The sequence below is a fragment of the Macaca mulatta genome, chromosome 14 (assembly GCF_049350105.2).
Source record: "Macaca mulatta isolate MMU2019108-1 chromosome 14, T2T-MMU8v2.0, whole genome shotgun sequence".
Taxonomy (NCBI): Eukaryota; Metazoa; Chordata; class Mammalia; order Primates; family Cercopithecidae; genus Macaca; species Macaca mulatta.
The window spans coordinates 2,930,724-2,951,376 of NC_133419.1; the positions used below are offsets into that span (position 1 = coordinate 2,930,724).

The window sequence follows — 20,653 nt, forward strand, 5'->3', positions numbered from 1 at the left end:
ATCGCACCACTGCACTCCAGCCTAGGCGACAGAGCGAGACTCTGTCCCAAAAAAAAAAAAAAAAAAACTTGCTAAGGGTTTTTCTATATTATTTTTTGAGAAGAATCAGCTTTTGGCTTTTACAATTATTTGTTTCTTTAATCTCTGATTTTACTTTATGTCCTCCTATTTCTTTCCACTTCTTCTTGTTCCTTTCTCGACTTTTTGACTCACTGCTTAGCTCACTTATTTCCTTTTTTTAAATTTGAGATGGAGTCTCTCTGTCACCCAGGTTGGAGTGCAGTGGCACGATCTCAGCTCATTGCAACCTCCACCTCTGGGGTTCAAGCGATTCTTCTGCCTCGGCCCCCCAAGCAGCTGGGACTACAGGCAAGCACCACCACGCCCGGCTAATTTTTGTATTTTTAGTAGAGATGGGGTTTCATCACATTGGCCAGGCTGGTCACGAACTCCTGACCTTGTGATCCGCCTGCCTTGGCCTCCCAAAGTGCTGGGATTACAGGAGTGAGCCACTGTGCCCGGCGGCTCACTCATTTTTAATCTTTGTTTTTTAATAACTACATTTAAAAACATCAATTTCCTCTAATTGGTGCTTTAGAGGCATTCTCCAGATTCGGTGTGTGGCAGCTTTGCTCCTACTCTGCTTAAACACCCCTTATTTCCCATCGTGGTTTTCTTTCCTAGGAGTTATCCAGGAGCATGATTTCAACCGCCCAGACAAGTTTGTACACTTCAGATGTCCTGTTAGTGTTGGTATCTTTTCTATTAAAAAAATTTTTTTTAATGTTTTTGAGACAGTCTTGCTCTGTTGCCCAGGCTGGAGTGCAACGGCACAATCAGGGCTCACTGCAGCCTCGACCTCTTGGGCTCAAGTGATCCTCCTGCCTCAGGCTCTTAAGTAGCTGGGACTATAGGCACATGCCACCACATCCAGCTCATTTTTAAACTTTTTGTAGAAAGGGGGTCTCCCTATGTTGCCCAGGCTGGTCTTGAACTCCTGGACTCAAGCGATCCTCCTGCCTCGGCCTCCCAAAGTGCCGGGATTACAGGTGTGGATCGCCATATCCGGCCAAGTATAGTTATCTAATACAATTGCTCCGTGGTCAGAGAATGAGGTCTCCTTGAAAACGGTTCTTTGGGATTTCCGGAAATCTCTTTCTGCGGCCCGGCGTATGGTTCTGTGTCCTTGGAAGGAAAGGATGTTCTTTAATTCCTGAGTGCGAAGTTCCCAGCTCTCAAACCAAGCCTGTTAACTGTATTTCAAACCTTCCACACCCATATTAATTCTTGGCCTACTTGATCTGTCAACTCCGGGGAAGTGTGTGAAATGTGGGTGTGTCCGCTCTGGTTCTAGGATTGTGGAGGCTTCTGGTCCACAGAGGCCCAAGCTGTGTCCTCTCAGAGCTGAGGCATTTTATCATCACAAACCCGCCCCTCTACTCACAAACCTGGAGCCTAAAATGCCATGGGTCTGATACCCACATGTTAACCTGGCTACCTCTATCTTTTCTCAGTCTGTGTTGTGTGGTTTTATTTTATTATTATTTTTTTTGAAGCAGAGTCTCATTCTGTCACCCAGGCTGGAGCGCAGTGGCACTATCTTGGCTCACTATAACCTCTGCCTCCCGGGTTCAAGTGATTCTCATGCCTCAGCCTCTTGAGTAGCTGGGATTACAGGCATGCACCACCACACCCAGCTAATTTGTGTATTTTTAGTAGATATGGGGTTTCACCATGTTGGCCAGGCTGGTCTCGAACTCCCAACCCTCAGGTGATCCGCCCACCTCAGCCTCCCAAAGTGCTGGGATTATAAGCATGAGCCACTGCACCTTTATTTTAGGTTCTGATATTTCTTTAGGATAGAGACCTAAAATTAGATAAAAAAGTATGAACATTTTTATGGCCAAATTTGTCTTCCAGAAACACGAGAGCAGGCAGGTGGGGGTACAGAACGTGCCCTGGCACACTGAGGGAATTCCCACTCTGCAGGGAGGCTTCCCACCTTGCCTCTTGTGGATGTGTCCCCAGATTCACTTAAGGAATAAACATGAAGAAAACGCCAATGAAAGGGTTCCCAATATAATTCTGCCTGGTCTATAAAAAGCCCGATATCTGTGTTTGAAGCATTTGGATCCAGATGGGTGCAGAGGCTGTTGTCAAATATGCATCACTCAGCACACATCCCGGCACCCCACAATCCCCCTAAACCTCACATGCTCAGCCAGCAAACACCAGCCTGAGAATCCAGGCCCCAGGGGCCGCTATGTTTCTCAAGACAGCGCTGTGTTTACTGTCTTTTGTTTCTTAAAAAATAACGCACCATAAAAAAATGAAATCCTGTCTTTTACAGCAACATGGATGGAACTGGAAGATGTTCTGTTAAGTGAAATAAGCCAGGCAGAGAAAGACAAGTATCACATGTTCTCTCTCTTATGTGGGAGCTAAAAAATGGTGGACCTCAAGGAGATACAGAGTAGAACAGTGGTCACCAGAGGCTGAGAAGGGTCAGGTCAGGGCGAGGGAGTGAAGAGAGGTTGGTTTCTAGGCACAAACACACAAATAGAAGGAATAAGTTCTTGTGTTCAACAGCACAGTAGTGTGACTACAGTTACCAAAAAATTTGTTGTATATTTCAAAATAGCTAGATCTGGAACATTCCCAATGCAAAGAAAAGATAAATGTCTAAGATGATGAGCATCCTAATTACCCTGATCATTACACATTGTGTGCATGTATTAAAACATCACATGTACCCCGTAAATTGCACAATTATTATGTATCAATTAAAAAAACACATTCCATGGTCTTAGAGCTGCATAACGGTGAGTGTAGAAAACTCCTAATTCCTTCAGGTGAAAAACCACTGTTCCCAAGAGACTGAGGGGTGGGCTCAGCGCAGCCTCCGTGGCCATGCAGAATAAACACAACCCAAGCTGTGCCAGGAGGGAGAGCCCACAGTGCTCTCAGGCATGCCCTCCTCACCTTCCCCTTCCTGAAGGGCTTTCTGATCACCAACGGCTTCAGGCACCAGCTTCCCATAGGAGTGCTTCTCGCTAGAAGCAAACTTCGCTGTATCAAAGTAGACAGACCCATTGGAGACATAGCTGGAAAACAAAAGAGGAATTGGGTGGGAGGAATCTAATAGACCCAAAAGTGTTTCAGCAGGATGACAGTAACAAAATAAAGCAGGGCTATAAAACTGCGAAATCTGTGGCCTATCTACTCTCTGTGGTGGCCACTGAAAACGGTATCAGCTGTTTGGACTGAGTGGGACACGAGGGCCCATCCCGCTGAGGAGGCGGCCTGCTTGCCCTGGGCAGCTCACCCCTCTGCCTGGCGTCCTGTGACCCATGCAGCTCCCACGCTGCCTTGCTCAGGTCTGCTGCCATCCTCACTCCTGTGTGGCCTTGCCTTCCCTGAATGTCCACACACCCTCAGCTTGGCCCAGCTGAGGCTCCTGGCCTCCACAAAGCACTCCAGATTACTCCAGTCTGGAATGACCCGTCCTCTCTGAACTTCGGCTTGCCCGTGCCTCTCAGTTTGGCACAGCCTCTTATGCTGCCTCACAGTAGTCTGTGTTAAGTGGGGAGAGAAGCAGCGTTAATGCTAACGAGTCTCCCCGTTCCTGGCACTGCCACAACCTCTCGTTTCTCTTTCATCCAGCCAGTGTAGCTCCTGTGGGAGGGAAGCAACCTGAGGCTGGACACAGTGGGTCTCCGGGAGCAGGGGCACGGTACAGCACTGAGCGCTACAGACAGATAACCGGGTTCCTGTTTGCATTCCCATTTGTTGGCCATTTCTGAAAATGCTTACTTTGGAGATTGAGACAATACGGGCCAGGGAAGTGTGCAATGGACTCGCCAACAAAAAGTCACTAAAATCATAGCCAAGCAATAGATGCTGATGAAACGCACTCTCCCTCGGGATATGACACCAGGACTAGCGCTCTCAAAATGTCTGTGCAATGGCGCTGATGTCTGTGAAGGCCCAGCAGTATTCACACTCACCATTATGCAGCTCTGGGGCCCCATGACCAATGGTCTTGGCTGCCGAGCTTCCCAGCAGATTTTGGGTTAGGTTCTCACCATGGCCCCCAGGGCAGTGCAGACCCGTCCTCCTCAGCCCCTGGGTGGGGCCCAGAGTTTCAGGAGGGTCTGCTGGGGACTTCTAGCTATGCAGCCCCAGAACACCTGCTCCTCTGCTTCCCGAACTCAGACTCAGAGCTGGGGAGCTCCTCCCTGAGCGATGTTCTGCAGCCCCCCTCCCTAGGGAGGGCCCTTGTGCTTACCCGTAACCGTTGTCCACAATCTTCTGGACGAAGTTCACGATTTCGGGCACATACTCACTAACCCGGGTTAAGACATCTGGAGGGAGAACCTGTGCAAGATATGAGAAAGCCCTGGGATTTTCCTTCTGAAAACCACACGCTCCATAAAAACGTCCCCAGTTCATAAAACAAAAAGCCCATTATGCCCCCAACTCAAGTTCAATGTTGACTTGGCCACTTAATTGAGCCAGCTTTGCCAAAACAGGAATTCAGAAACCAGGGCCCTCAGTGCAAGAGAGCCAGCATGAGACAATCGTGACACTTACGTTTAGAGCCTCCATGTCTCTGTGGAACTCCCCTTCCCAGAACTTGGGCAGCTTGGAGAAGATGGAATTGTCAGTCACGTCACTGCCAAGTGTAGAATCCAGCCAGTCAGAGAGCAAATCCTTGGCCTCTTCCAGCAACACCTGAAGAGAAAGAAACAAAAACCCAGGAGTGGGCACATACTTCGCGTGAGCACATCTCGTGCAGTTGGTGTGAGCCCATCAGTGCCCTGAATTCAAAGGTGCTGGCCTTGATCTGTGAAGAGTCACCGTCTCCCAGGGAGACAGCGATGCTTACACAACTGGCTTGGCTGGGACAAACACAAGACTCCACAAACAGGCGGGTCTCACATGAACTCAGAAGAGCAGAGCCGAGGGGACTGTGGGTGCGGAGGCACAAAGAGGTGGGAGCGCCACGGTGAGCCTGGTGAGCGTGTGCAGCCTACCTGGGCCGTGCAGGGCAGGGTCATGGGCAGAGGCTGGGCAGGAGTACACAGTGTGTCATCTACACACAACCACTTGGTGCGTTCAGGAAGATTCATGACAGGGACAGCCAGAGGTTAGCAGAGACAGGCAAGGCACTGGTCCCAGAGGTCTCAAAAGCCCCATCTCCCTGATGCCATTGATTGAAGATGCCATCCCCACTTGACACACCATGGAATGGGAGGAAAAACCACCAATCCCAGAACAACATTGCATCCGTGTGACCCAGGTACTGACCACACACACTCTAGGCATGAGACATGTCCCAAATGCACTCATGTCAGAAGAGAGAAATGTCCACCCTCCGCCTACCTTGGAGGGACCTAGCGCTCACAGTGTACTGACCTGGACCTAGGACAGGGCGTGGCACCAAGCGGATGGTCTGTGGCCTACTATGCGGATGGGAGGCAGAGAACCAAGGATAGAGGGAAAAAGTGTAGGAAAATGGCCTGGCAGACAGTGAGGACACAGGGTGGACAGAGAAGCCACAACACAGACAGAGAAGGGGAACAGGGCCCATGTGGGCCAGGCTCTTGACGCAGTCCCTGCCTACAGCTCCTGAATCAAACAGATGTGCTAATGTATTGCAGGCCTGCGAGTGGCAAGGCACGTCTACAGGAGTGAGCACACCCTCCCATCACGGGGGGGCATCCAGTGCGTAGACAAGCACCAAAAGCAGGGTGTGCGCCCTGGGGAGCAAAGGCTGCCAAGTCTGCTGCCTGGAAAGCAAACTCTGGGACTGTCCCAAGAACAGGGACACATGCATCCTGGCCCTCAGGGTCACCAAGGCCATGACCCAGCACGAACTGATGTCCTAATCAAGGTCACCAAACGCCCAAGCACATGAGCAACTGTGAATGGGAGTCAGCAGAAACGACAAACAGATGGACGCTTCAGATGCAAGAGTTATCAGATACATAATACAATCCACTAAGTATGACATGCTTAAAGAAATAAGGAGACACAGATACGCAACAGCAAGCAGGGAGAGGCCAGCAAAATGGCCCAGGTAGATCTGAAAATAGAGGCGAACGGAACCTGCAGAGATGAAATCTATTAACCGGCGAAAGAGTCTTACGTATCCTACTGAGTGACTGTGTTTCACTTCCTGTCTGAAGGAGAATTTGTGAACAGGAAGACAGAACTGAAGAAGTCATCCAAAATGGAATAGAGACAAGAAGGAAAATATGAAACACAGGTTAAGAGACACGGAGAAGGATGAGATGAAATGATGAGACCCACATCTAATTGGCATCCCAGAGGAGAAGAGGGAGGGAATTGAGTAAAAGTGATACTTGAAGACGCGTCTGAGAATTTCTCGAAACCCAGGCAACAATCCAGACCCAGGAAGCACACAAAATATCCAATAGGATAAGTAAAAACAAATCTCTTATAATGTCTTAGTCAAATAGCAGAAAACTGAAAAGAGAGAATATTTTGATAAGGTGCCTGATGGAAAAGGCATATTTACCGATCAAAGAAAAGTGATCTGAAGGGCAACCGATGTTTTCAACAACAGCCAACAATGGAAGCCAGAGGACGGCAACCACCTCGAACAAACAGGGAGATATACACACTTCGAGATAGACAAAAGCTGCTTCCCACCAATACTTCTAAGATGATGTTTCTAAAACTTGCCTGGTGATAGGATTGGAATACTCAACGCTGCTGGTCATACAGATTAACTATCAAAATGTATAAATACAAAAAGATAAGAGACTTCTGGTTTCAGTTTCACGTGCTCAGGAGCTTGGAAGTTGTCACTCTACCTAACAATAGGTAAAAAGCTGAACAAACTGAAAAGCCAACTCTTCTTAGATCCACAAGAGAAGTAAGGTCATAGGGCAAACCACTGCCCCCCAAACTGGAGAGACCAACAGGAGAAGACAGAGAATCACAACTTACCAGAGCAGAGACTCATAAGCTGAAAACTTATTGGGGGAACCACTGCTGGGGGAGGAAAACCAGGACTGTAACTGAGAGATTGCTGTACGCTTGGTGTAGGCAAGTCAGACAGCTGAAAACTCCAGGGACCCAGTCAAAGGTGACCCAACACTTTTGTGAGTTTTACCTCTAGGAACCTGACCAGGCTCTCACAGTGAATACTGGAGAAAAATCCCCTTGTGTTTCCAATAGCAAGAAGGGAAAGGAAGCATTCCAAAATACACCAGTGCACTCTGTTCTTTTCTTTTCTTCTCTTCCTCTTTCTCTCTCTCTCTCTCTTTCCTTCTTTCTTTCTTTCTTTTTTGAGACAGAGTCTAGCTCTGTCGCCAGGCTGGAGTGCAGTGGTGCAATCTCGGCTCACTGCAACCTCCGCCTCCTGGGTTCAAGCAATTCTCCTAACTCAGCCTCCTGAGTAGAAGGGATTACAAGCACGTGACGCCACGCCCAACTAATTTTTGCATTTTCAATAGAGATGGGGTTTCACCATGTTGGCCAGGATGGTCTCAATCTCCTGACCTTGTGACCTGCCCATTTGGGCCTCCCAAAGTGCTGGGATTTCAGGCATGAGCCGGCCAATAACTGGTAGGTCAGAAGTACAGGTAACAAACTACTACTTTCAATTGACATCTGAATTGGGGACAGTCTTACGGGACTAAGCCTTCAACCTGTCCGATCTGACACTGCCTCCTGGCAGATTATGTTGGAAATGAAATAAATTACAGGACTCCCAGCTGATGCTTGCTAGAGAACTGACAGGTTGTTGGGGCAGAGGTGGGTTGGGTGAGGGAGAAATCCCTACATAATTTAAACATTGTTTCCCCCCTACCTCAAAGAGAAGCCAATATGAAACAGCTACACACTGTAGGATTCCAAGTATGTGACATTCTGGAAAAGGCAAAACTATGGAGACAGTAAAAAGACTAGCTGTTGTCAGGAGTTGGGGTGGGGAGGGAGGGATAATGGCTGGAGCACAGAGGACGTTCAGGGCAGTGAAACTACTCTGTGTGATACTGTAATGGGGGATATGAGATAGTATTTGTCCAAACCCACAGGATGTACAATCCTCAGAGTGAATCCTAATGTAAACCACAGACTCAGGGTCATGACGTTCAGTGCAGGTTCACTGACTGTAACAAACGTACCCTCTGGTGGGTGCGGACACCGGGGGAGGTGACGGTGAGGTGGGTAGGGGATATACATATGACCTCTCACTTCTGATATGAACCAGAATCTACTCTTAAAAAAAGAACTTTTTTTTTTCTAAAAAGTGAAAAAATAAGGAGAAACAGACAAATTCACCGTCAGAGGAGGAGTTTTGTTTTGGTTCTTGTTTTTGTTTTTTAGGCAACTGTATGAATAGGCTAAGCCAGCAGGAAGAATTAGCAAAGACACACAAAATATTAACAACATGGCCAACAGGTATAGCTAAGCGGATGGCATGTGGGACTGTGCAGTAGGTGATCAGACAAAATCTTCTCAAACACAAGAGAACATTCAGAAGCCAGCACACACAGGGGCCACAACACAAGTCTCTGTTCAGATCCAGCTCGGGACAGACCATACTCTCCAACCACTGGGTAATTAAGTTATAAGGGAATAACAATAAGTTAATATGAAAAAATACCATCCATTTGGAAATTTCAAACTTCTAGGTAATTTTAGATAATTAACTTTTAGATAATTACATCTAGATCATTCCTGGGCTAAAAAATCCAAAATGGTATTAGAAATTGTTCACAAGTACATGATGTCAAATTTTGCAGCAAAAACACTCAGAGGAAAATGTATAGCCTTAAATTCTTAAATCAGAAAATGAGCTAAACTGCTAAGTGAGACAATGAAAAACAGAATAAATCCAAAGAAAAAAAGAAGAAAAGAAGTAATAAAGAATGGACAAAAACTGATAAAAACAAAAAGACTAGAGAGGATCGACACAACAAAACTGGATCTGAGATACCGGGTCTTTTTTTTTTTTTTTTTGGACACGGAGTCTCGCTCTGTCGCCCAGGCTGGGGTGCAGTGGCCGGATCTCAGCTCACTGCAAGCTCCGCCTCCCGGGTTCCCGCCATTCTCCTGCCTCAGCCTCCCGAGTAGCTGGGACTACAGGCGCCGCCACCTTGCCCAGCTAGTGTTTTGTATTTTTCAGTAGAGACGGGGTTTCACCGGGTTAGCCAGGATGGTCTCGATCTCCTGACCTCGTGATCCGCCCGTCTCGGCCTCCCAAAGTGCTGGGATTATAGGCTTGAGCCACCGCGCCCGGCCGAGATACTGGTTCTTAGATACAACATGCAAAATCCCAACAGTGTCTTACATGGAACTTGACAAGCTGAGGCTTCAAAACACACCTAACGACAAAACCAAGACGGGGCCTCTTACCCGCCAGCTATGTGTGAGAGACAGCATGACACTCCTGCAGGACGGGACAATTTTTATAAATTTTTAAAATTTTAAATTCTTAAATGTTTTGTAGAGATAAGAGTCTCACTATGTTGTCCTGGTTGATCTCAAGCTCCTGGGCTCAAGGGGTCCTCTTGCCTTGGCCTCCCAAGGTGCTATGATCACAGGCACGAGCCACTGCACCTGGTCTGGGCTGGACAATTTGACCAACAGAACGGAACTAAGAGACACAAACACATGGAGACCCAACATGTAACGGAGATAATTTGTGTCTTAGTCTGTTTTTGTTTTGTTTTGTTTTTGAGACAGTCTCACTCTGTTGCCCAGGCTGGAATGCAGTGGCGTGATCTCGGCTCACTACAACCTCCGCCTCCTGGGTTCAAGCTATTCTCCTGCCTCAGCCTCCAGAGTAGCTGGGACTACAGGCGCCCGCCACCACACCTGGCTAATTTTTGTATTTTTAGTAGAGACGGTGTTTTGCCATGTTGGTCAGGCTGGTCTCAAACCCCCGACCTCAGGTGATCCGCCCACCTCAGCCTCCCAAAATGCTAGGATTATAGGTGCGACCCATTGCGTCTGGCTGGGAATGGGTAATTTTTTTTTTTTTTTCTTTTTGAGACAGACTCTTGGTCTGTCGCCAGGCTGGAGTGCAATGGCACGATCTTGGCTCACTGCAACCTCTGACTTCCTGGTTCAAGGGATTCTCCCACCTCAGCCTCCCGAGTAGCTGGAATTACAGATGCGCACCACCATGCCCAGCTAATTTTTTGTGTTTTTAGTAGAGATGGGGTTTCATCATGTTGGCCAGGATGGTCTCGATCTCCTGACCTCTTGATCTGCCCACCTCGGCATCCCAAAGTGCTGGATTACAGGCATGAGCCACCATGCCCGGCCTGGGAATGGGTAATTTTAAAAGAAAATTTGTTTCTTACAATTCTGTAGGCTGGGAAGTTCAAGGTCAAGGGGCCACATCTGTTCTGGGCCTTCTTGCTGGTGGGGACTCTCCGTAGAGTCCCAGGGTGGCGTGGAGCATCATATGGCCGGGGCCTCATGAAGGCCAAACTGGCTTCTGTAACAGCCTCACTCTCATGATAACTACCCCACTCCTGTGATAACCCATTAATCCATTAACCCATTCATGAGGGCAGAGCTCTCATGACCCAGTCACCTCTAAAAGGCCTTACCTCTTAACACTGTTACACTAGGGAGTAAGTTTCAACATGAGCTTTGGAGGGAACAAACATTCAAATCATAGAAATCAGTATCGGAAGACATAAGAATGATACAAAACAGTAAGAAAAGGACCAATAACCGCATGGGAAAGGGGGAGATATGGGGGCACAGAATCACAGCTGGAAGCAAGCATGTGACAAAATGCTCAGTCTCAGGAAAGGTTGGAAAAAGGGACATTGAAACCAAAGAAATCAGCACTTTGCATTCATGGCATTGTTGAAAGGGAAGAATCTGACAATACAAATGTGGGGTGGGTGTATGTGCAAATACACAGCATACCCGAAATGTGGTAGAGGAAGAAGAAATTTGCATAGACATTTCTTTATTTCTTTTTTTTTTTTTTTTTTTTTGAGACGGAGTCTCGCTCTGTTGCCCAGGCTGGAGTGCAGTGGCCGGATCTCAGCTCACTGCAAGCTCCGCCTCCCGGGTTTATGCCATTCTCCTGCCTCAGCCTCCCGAGTAGCTGGGACTACAGGCGCCCGCCACCTCGCCCGGCTAGTTTTTTTGTATTTTTTAGTAGAGACGGGGTTTCACGGTGTTCGCCAGGATGGTCTCGATCTCCTGACCTCGTGATCCGCCCGTCTCGGCCTCCCAAAGTGCTGGGATTACAGGCTTGAGCCACCGCGCCCGGCCTATTTCTTTTTTTTTTAAGAGTCTGGGTCTCACTCTGCTGCCCAGGCTGGAGTGCAGTGGTGCGATCATGGCTCACTGCAGCCTCAAACTCCTGGGCTCAGGTAATTGTCTCACCTCAGCCTCCCCAGTAGCTGGAACCACAGGCATGCGTCACCATGCTTGGCTGGTTTTTAAATGTTTTGTAGAAATGGTCTCACTATATTGCCTAGGCTGGTCTGGAGCTCCTGGGCTCAAGTGATCCTCTTGCCCTGGTTTCCCAAAGTGCTGGGATTATAGGTGTGAGCCACTGTGCCTGGCCACATAGACATTTCTGATATGGCTACTGTGAAGATAAGAATGAGCCTAGCAGGTCTGTGTCTGCCACCTGAGAAAGGCCTGCCTGTAGAGCTGGCCATTGGCTGTCATCCAGGAGCTGAAATGTCCCCTGTGCTAAGAGGCCGGGAAACCCAGCTCTGCGGCAGCAGCCCCGTGGGCTGTTGAACAAACACTGTGGCTTATGCAGGTGGAATCCCAGCTTTCCTTCTGGGGAGTCGGGAATTGTGGCATGTGCCAGGCAGAGGGGGCCTATGTGATGGGCTTCCCTAGGGAGGGACATTTCACACATATGGCTGCATTGTTTCCTGGTGGGGGAAAGTGTGCTGTGTCCCCTCATGGGAGGGAGGGAGGAAGCTTCAGCAGCCTGTCCGTGGATGACTGAAGACTCTGCCTGAGATTCTGCACCCTCGCTGTGTCACTGTTATAAACCTTAGACGAGATGATAAGTCAATGCCAAGTCTCATGAGTCCTTCTAGAGGACCCCAGAATGTCTGGGCAGTGTTGGGAACCCCGACACAGTCACCCACATATATCCTATACAACCCAGCAATTCCACTTGCAGGTATACGGCCTTAAGAAACTTGCAAATGTCTACCTAGAGACAACACAGAACAACTCATGGTTCAGGAAAAGACGCTCCACGTCACTAGTTATCAGGGAAATGCAAACCAAAACCACAGGATATACCACCTCACACCTACTAGAATGGAAAAAATGAAGAATAACAAGCTTTGGCAAGGATACGGAGAAAACAGAACCCCAGTGCACTATGGGTGGGAATGTGTAATAGCGCAGCCACTGCAGAAACAATACAGTGGTTATGCGGAATATCAAAAATAGAATCATCCTATGACCCAGCAATTCCACTTCTGGGTATGTCCCCCAAAGAAGTGAAAGCAAGAACTCAAACAGATATTTGTACACCCAGGTTTATGGCAGCATTACTCGCAATCGTCAAAATGTGGAAACCACCCACGTGTCCAAGGGCAGGTGAAAGGATGAGCAAAATGTGGCCCATCTATATACAACAGAGCATCGTTCAGTCACAGGAAGGAAGCAGAGTCTGACACGTGCTACAGCATGGGTCAACCATGGGGACACTACGCTGGGCAAAATAAACCAGACACAAAAGGACACTGTCTCTACAAAAAAAAAAAAAAAAAAAAAAAGCTTTTAAAAATGGCTAAGATGGTGAATTTCTTATAATGTGTGTTTTACCACAATTTAAAAATATATATATTAGTGGAACAACTGGGAAAAAAATTACAGCAGCATTGTTGGTAACAAGGAAACCTAACTGCCTGTCCCAGGAGAACAGACAAACAGCTCGGCCCCCAGGTGGGCACTGAGGGAGTGACAGCGACCACATGCGGGTCCGTCCCAGAAGCACAGCTTGGGTGAAAGCACACTTATGACTACACACACGGGGCGCGTTTCCATGAAGTTTGGAAACAGGCACAACGAAGCAATCTGCTGAGTCAGGACACAGAAGAGACCAAACTAGAAAGAAACATGCCGGCGAAGGGCAGACGCGGACTCCCTGCCCCATCACTGAGGTGGGGCCAGGGCAGTGGTGAGGGAAGGCAAGGCTGCCGCCTAAGTGGGGCCGCTTTTTTCCACGCACAGCTGCAGCCATCTCTTCTCTTTTCCATCGAGTTCTTAAAGGGTGACCAGCAGGTGGCGCTGGCACAAAGGAGAAGGCCTTCCTGACAGGGTGCCAGTCACAGGGGGAAGGCCTGAGGAAGAGGGCAGGGTCCCCTCTGCACCCAGGTCTCTCCCCTGTGTCTGAAGGAGATCTCGGCAGGGGCAGCAGAGCTGGTCAACGTGAAGGCTCCAAGCTCAGTAGGCACCCACAGGCCTCAATTCTCAATTCAGTGGTAATCCCTGCTCCTCCTTCTCCAGCGGGTGTGGGGAGAGTCCACTGGAGAATCCTGGAATGCTTCCACAGAAGGCGGCCTCCCCACATTCCAAGTGCACCTCCTGCCTATCTGATGGGAGTGCTGGGAGGGTGTGGATCCCGAGTCTCCTTCCAGCGGCACAGGCTCTGCACCCAGGAAATGGGGCAAGAGGGTGTGGGAGGGGAGGAGCACTGACTCTGCCACCACAGAACAGGGCCACCTGCCGCAGTGGGGCTACGGGAGACATAGCGTGTCTTCCACTAAGACAAACTGTGGAATCAATCCACGCACACAGATCCATCTATGCACGGCCCGACATGTGACCCGAAAGGGCTGGCTGGAGACATGTGAAGCCTCACCTCCACACAGCTGTTGACTTCCTCTCCCGTGAGTCTGGACTGCACAGCTTTCTCAAGCGGTTCTGTGGCAAGCTGCACTTCGTGCTGAATCCGTTCGAGCATCTGCTTTTTATCAGGATCCGTCGTCTCATTTAATTTTACTGAAAATGGCTACAACCATAAAGAGATGTCAAACCTATTAGATACTGCTCAGCAAAACCCCGAGTTCATAAAGGTGATTCCAGGTAGGAAACAGACCAGTTTTTCCCACGGCCCATAGAGATAGAGAAGTTTGCACCCCAAGTGGCAGGGCAGTAAGTAACTAAGGGAGACTGAAGCACCCCACTCAGGAGCTCCTGGTACTGCCCTCTCATGTGTGCCCCTGGACAGGGCACCTAACCTCTCTGTGCCTCAGTTTCTCCAATGCAAAATGGGTGTGAGAGCAGTATTTCTAGGGCTGTTCTGGGGATGAGGAAAAGTGGGCCACCCAGTGAGTTCCCAGCTACTCGGGAGGCTGAGGCAGGAGAACGGCGTGAACCCGGGACGCGGAGCTTGCAGTGAGCTGAGATCCGGCCACTGCACTCCAGCCTGGGCGACAGAGCGAGACTCCACCTCAAAAAAAAAAAAAAAAAAAAAAAAAAAGAAGGCACTCAGGCCTCACTGACCTAAAAGATTGCTAAGCTCTAATTTTATTCCTGTTTTTAATTCCAGAGATAAAATGCCATAAACATATCTGTAATGATTACTGTAATTACTAAAGATAATTAGTAGAGAGTAAAGTCACCTATTCTTACTATTGTCATAAAAATAACTATATAATAATGGTTACTCAGAATGAAAATACTAGAGAGAACTAACTTCTTCAAAAGATTCTGGAAATTTACAGTATTACCAAATTAAAAAGCTTAGTACAGCTTTTGTATCTCAGGCAGAAGTTTCTGATTTACTTGTGACCTTGGCATTGAAAATTAGATAGCAATATTGGCAAGCGTTTTTATAGGTGTAATTAGTGGCACCGTGATGAATTCAGTTGTTTTCCTGTAAGTGGTAGGAAGGTCACCTACTCTCCACTCCACCCCAGTGCATCTTTCCTGGTGACTTTGTCACAGGCCAGGGGACCTTACCTATCGAGACTTCAGTGCCCCTGATGGAACTGGCTTGAGTAACATACACTTTGTGAAAGCCTGTGAGACTGACACTACCCTAGGACAGTAACCTACAAAGGACCGAGAAAAGAAGCAAAGGGTTTGGTTTCTAGAGCAGACAGCAAGAGGCCCACCTTCAGGGCAGCCTGAACATCCTCCAAGAGCTGTGCCGCTTCAGGCCTCTTCTCCAGATACTGCTCGAACAGGTGGTTCTGCCGGGCCCTCTTGATGATCTAGGGAGGGAAGACAGACATTGGGGAGTGAAGCTTGGAACCCAGCTGCATCCCTCTGCAGCAGGCCACTCTCTCCCTTGGCCAACCCTAAGTGAGGGTGAGGGTGGTGGCAGACAACTGTGGGCCCCAGACATGCATACCATCATCAAATAGAAACACCACCCTCCATCTCCCACCTGCCCTAGTGCCCAAGGCCTAATGTGATCTTTGTGACACTTAACGAAATGAGCCCGGGGGGCCCCAGCTTCCCCTGCAAGCCACACGTTGAAGTGCGTGCTATGGGACGCCTTCCTTCTGCACAACACCAGGGGCTACTGACCCCTGAGCAACATGCAGGTTTCTAACCTGTCTGAGCATCATAGAAATGATATCAGCAGCATAAGTGGTAATATTAACTCATCGAGGGGATTAAAATGATGTTTATCAGGTCAAAACACAGGCTAGCTCAAGCCTACATTATTTTATCTACTTATGCAAAAGTCCTATCTCCTTTCACACCATCCAATTGCATTTAAAATTTAATCTTACAAATTCCCTTTACCTTGTCGTCAATATCCGTAATGTTCATGCAATAAAAGACATCAAATTTGAAGTAATCTTTCAACACTCTTCTCAAGATATCAAAAGAGATGTAGGACCTAAAGCAACGAAAAAACAAACATTTCCAGACCAGACGATATGTACAGCTGAACCTCCAACAACACAGGTTTCAACTGCACGGGCCCACTTATACATGATTTTCGCTGCCACCCCTGAAACAGCAAGAACCCCCTCTTCTCCTCCTCAGCCTACTCAACATGAAGATGGCAAGGAAGATGACCTTCATGATGATCCACTTCCACCTAACGAATAATAAATATATGTCCTCTCCCTGAAGATTTTCTTCATAATATTTTCTTTTCTCTGGCTTTCTTTATCGTTAGGAATACAGTATGTAATGTATATACAAAATACGTGTTCACTGACTGGCATGCTATTGGTATGGCTTCTGGTCAACAGGAGGCTATTTTGGTAGTGAAGTTTTTGGGGAATCAAAAGTTACGTGTGGGTTTTCAAATGTGCAGAGGGTCACGCCCTCTACCCTCCAGGTTGTTCAAGGGTTGACTATACATGTCCTTGGCACTGCAACTAAAACATGAACAAATAAAAGGACTCTGTGGCATCTACAGCCAGCTACTCATCAGGAGCTACAGCCATGACCATCCAGTGGTCAGGGCGGTCACAGCCAACTCAGCCTCAGGCCTGTCAGGTCTGAGTGTCACGGGAACTCAGCATCTGGGGACCCCCACCAGAGCCTGAGGGATGAGAGAAAACTTTAAGGTACGTGAGAAAAAGTGCCTAGGTCGAGTCCAGCATGTTAGCAGTGGGGCTATGGACATTTTGTTTTTGGTGATCTGTAGTCTTTCTGCAGCGAATATGGATTACTTATGGAATTAAAATTTTCATCATAAAAACAAGAGAAGAAATTCAGGCTTGATTCCTCAAATCTCAGGTCTCTGTAGCAGATCTAAGATTTCTGTGGACCTAAGACTCCCGCTGCGGATCCCGGTGGCTCTGACTTCTGCGTACAACTGCAGGAGCCGCAGGGACACTCCGCAGTGGACCTACCTGGCGTGCCCCATGTGAGATGCGTCATAGACGGTTGGCCCACAGCAATACCACGTCACCTTTTTCCCATCTTGAGGTATGAACACTTCCTTTGTTAGGAATGAAGGAATGACGATCACAAGAAATGCAAGAAACACTGCACAGGATTACCAAAAACAGCAACAAACATCACAGTGTGGCTTGTGTTTTGTGCAAACAATTCAACAGAGACCATTTTGTTTTACTGTGAAAAGTCACAGTCTCAGTGGGAGCCCAGTGAGATGTACGGCACCTCCCACCAACTGAGCCCTGGGTGGGTGGAGCCTCTTCCTCCCTGGCCTTCTACTCACCTATGGAGGGACGCTATAAAGGGAATCCATGATCTTATTTATTGCTGAAATGCTGCTTATTTAACAATAACACAGCTAATATTTACTGAGTACCTACCATGTGCTAGGCCCTCAGTTAAATACTCAATACGTAGTACACTCTAGGATGTAGGTTATGTCATTTTCTTTTAACAGATAAAGAAACTGAGGCAGACAGCACTTGGCCAGGGTCAGTCCCTGTCGGAGGAGCCCGGCTTGGAGGCCAGGACCCCTGAATCGTGGTGCTGCTCACCACTGTTCTGGCACCACCCCTCAACCTCCCAGCATCCTCAGACCTCTCTGGGGGCAGTATCCTCAACCAGTTTCCCGAGGAAGGCCATGAACTCCCTCACACCTGACTCTCTGTCTGCCAAACGTGCTCCCTGATGGAAATCCAAGCACCCCCGGCCAGAGTCTGGTCTGAAATCTCTGGAGTCACTGGCCATGCCCTGAGCCAAGCAAACCATGCAAACCCCATTCTGTTAGGAACCAATCCTGCCTTCTTCTCAAAACCTGCTGTGCTCCCAGCAACATCCAGCCGGTTTACAGTTTTGCCCATCCTGCTTGGCTCACACGGTGACACCTGCTGCAACCACATGTCCTCCTGAAAGGCCTGGCTGTGGATGACCTCAAGTATTCACGGTTGGGCAGAGTCCGAGAGACAAGCCAGGGTGATCCATGCCCAGAAGCCATGGGCAGGCTGCCACATGAGGCGTGATCCTTCATGTGTCTGAGTTTCAGAGGACAGCTCTGCCCCTGGGCCACAGAGATTCTAACATGGAAGTGACTGAAGGATCTTAAACCTGGATTTATGGAACTCCAGAGCCCAACACAAGGAACGGAGAAGTCTTGTGTGACAAGGCACAGGGGCCGTCCTGCCTCCCATCGTGTGCATGTACCACAGCATCTGTGTCCTCCTTACCTTGTTCCTGGTGAGGCTGTTGTAAAGGTGGAGTCTGCATGGCTGGGTCCCAGCAGGAGGGGACCACTGGGGCTGGACACGCCGGCCTTTACCTGGGAGGCGAAGAGAGCGGGGTCAGGGTCCAGGGGCAGCACCAGGAAGTGCAAGTCGCCTCTTCGTCTGGAGACTTGGTTTTTACAACGGGACTATAGTTTTCCATGAAATTTACACAACGTGAAACCACGCGAACCTCGGTCAACATCACGCAGGTCAAAGACAACCGTGTCTTTCTTTTTTTTTTAGACGGAGTCTCGCTCTGTGGCCCAGGCCGGAGTGCAGTGGCGTGATCTCGGCTCACTGCAAGCTCCGCCTCCTGACAACCGTGTGTTTCTTTTGCTTTCTCATATTCTGTATGGCAGCGTACCCCAACAACACCCTTGGAACCCAGAAGGGCTGAGGAACGCCTACACAGCGTGCTCAGCACACTCCACTGCTCTTCAAATACTGGCCCCTTGCTGGCAGCGAGCACACCACCACCTGGCACTCCTGGGTCAGTCAGGGCTCAACACTGACAAGGTATGGTCTGTGCCGCCGCAGTCCTGGGAACCTCCCCCGCCCAGAATCCCTCACTGGACAAAGTGAGGATTTTGGGGACTCTTCTTGGGACAGAGGCCACCTCCAAGCCTCCAAGCCCTGGCAACAGAGGCCAGGAGTCAGGGCAGAAAGGACCCCACCGTGGCCACTGCCAGCAGGCAAGACTGGCTCCAGCCCAGCTCCTCCTCACCACTTCGGACACTGCAGAAGCCAGCGGCTGGCTCCCAGCTCTGGGCCCGCAGCCCAGCAGACTCTGATCCAGACACTGGGCTTCAAGCTCCACACAGGTCTATACTGCCTTCAGAAATAACCTGAGCTCCTCTCAGCCCCCAGGCAGAGACCCTTGCCAGCTAGCCCCTCAGTGCAGTCACCTCCTCCTAGCCAGACTTCCCCAGTTGTTCCCCTCCACTCGCCTGTGGGCTGCCTGGGCTGCTCTGACCACACTGCTTCCAGGTCTGGCTTCCAACCTGGCATGAGGCTGTCCTTACACAACCTACATCTGGGACCCCTGAAGGGGCAGAGCTCTGTCCCTGGGGCCAGGGGCAGTCACAGGGTGATTATTCATCCTCTGAAACGTCAATCCTGCAAAGCTGGGTGTGGAGGACGGTACCTGGTGACTTTGCCATTGTCCTCAGCCGGCTCCTGCCTGCCCTGCCCCCTCAGCAGATCCCCACTTTCCTCCACAGTTGTCGCCTACAGGTCCAGGTTCTGCGTTATGCTCTGCTGGACACCTCTGACCTCAGCTGGTGCCTGGCCCTGGGAAGGGCTTCACATATCGCTGCTGAGTGGCACCAGGAAGGCCTACAAGATGGATACTCCTGGCACTGACCTGTGCCCACCCCAGCAGGCCGCCTGGCAGCTCACCAGGGTGCTCGCATCCTGCCTCCTCCTGTCCTTGGTTTCTGTGCCAGACAGTCTGGCAGCATGGCCAGCAAATCGCCACACAGTGATCACGGGGAAGTTGGTCCTGGGCAGCAGCCATCTCCTGGCCTCCTGGCTCTTGCTTGGGCCACAAGAGCCAGGACGGCAGACGGTGATGACAAACAGGCCAAGGGCAGGAAGGAGGGCGGCTGCAGTGTGTGTGTCTGGGCAGGGAGGGAAGTGTGGGCAGATAGGAGATGGGGCAGGAGACGGAGACAGGTCCAGTGCTCAGCAGAAGCCCCCACTCTAGGTGAGTTCCAGCAGTCACAGGTGGTCAGATTCTAAAGCATAGGAAATTCCCAATCCTAATCAAACATCATGTGCTTATTGAGGCCAAGTGTAGCTGGGCCTCAGTTTACGTTAAATGCCTCACTAGCCCTTGAAGGAGAATCTCACTCAATGCCTGGAGGCCTTCAACCGGTCACTCTAGGATCCGGTCACTCTAGGATCCCTCACTCTCCTCCCTCACTAAGACCCTGGAGCTCCTTCCATAGGACACTGCTGCCATCTCAGACAGCTGGAGACACTGCCCAGAAACACAGCCATGAGGCCACGGGATCATCACACTTGCCCTGCTATGAGGAAAGGGCCCAGGGTTCACAGGACTGAAAGTTCGTCCAAGAAGCCTGGCCACAGCCAGCGTTCCAGCTCCCCTAAGGCTGCTACCTCCATACAGCTGGCGATGGGCTCCCCAGGAAACGGGTTACGAGGCCCAGATATACAAATTCAGATTTGCAAAAGGAAAGAACTGAGAGATACTACATAAGGACCCTTGTCCCCCCGGCTTTTTTTTTTTTTTTTTTTTTTTCAAGACAAAATCTCGCTCTGTCACCCAGGTTGGAGTGCAGTGGCACAATCACAGCTCACTGCAACCTCCGCCTCCCGAGTTCAAGCAATTATCCTGCCTCAGCCTCCCGAGTAGCTGGGACTACAGGTGCCCACCACCACGCCCCACTAGTTTTTGTATTTTTAGTAGAGATGGAGTTGCACCATATTGGCCAGGCTGGTCTCGGACTCCTGACTTTGTGATCTGCCTGCCTCGGCCTCCTAAAGTGCTGGGATTACAGGTGTGA

General features: G+C 49.5%; 1 protein-coding gene across 9 annotated transcripts in view; it reads right to left on the reverse strand.

Moving 5' to 3' along the window:
* Positions 1–20,653, reverse strand: part of CARS1 (cysteinyl-tRNA synthetase 1) — a 56,926-nt gene that overhangs the window by 23,043 nt on the left and 13,230 nt on the right. For 5 of the 9 annotated variants that reach the window (XR_001439319.3, XM_015113365.3, XM_015113367.3 and 2 more), the window contains 8 exon segments: positions 18,087–18,178; positions 16,818–16,906; positions 15,751–15,847; positions 15,111–15,209; positions 13,853–14,002; positions 4,594–4,734; positions 4,289–4,377; positions 2,983–3,104 (listed from right to left, as the gene is read on the reverse strand). Coding sequence is in view for 8 of the 9 variants with exons in the window: in XM_015113365.3 (XP_014968851.1) it covers positions 2,983–3,104; positions 4,289–4,377; positions 4,594–4,734; positions 13,853–14,002; positions 15,111–15,209; positions 15,751–15,847; positions 16,818–16,906; positions 18,087–18,178 (879 nt within the window). In the remaining variant the exon portion in view is untranslated. 9 annotated transcript variants of the gene reach the window in all.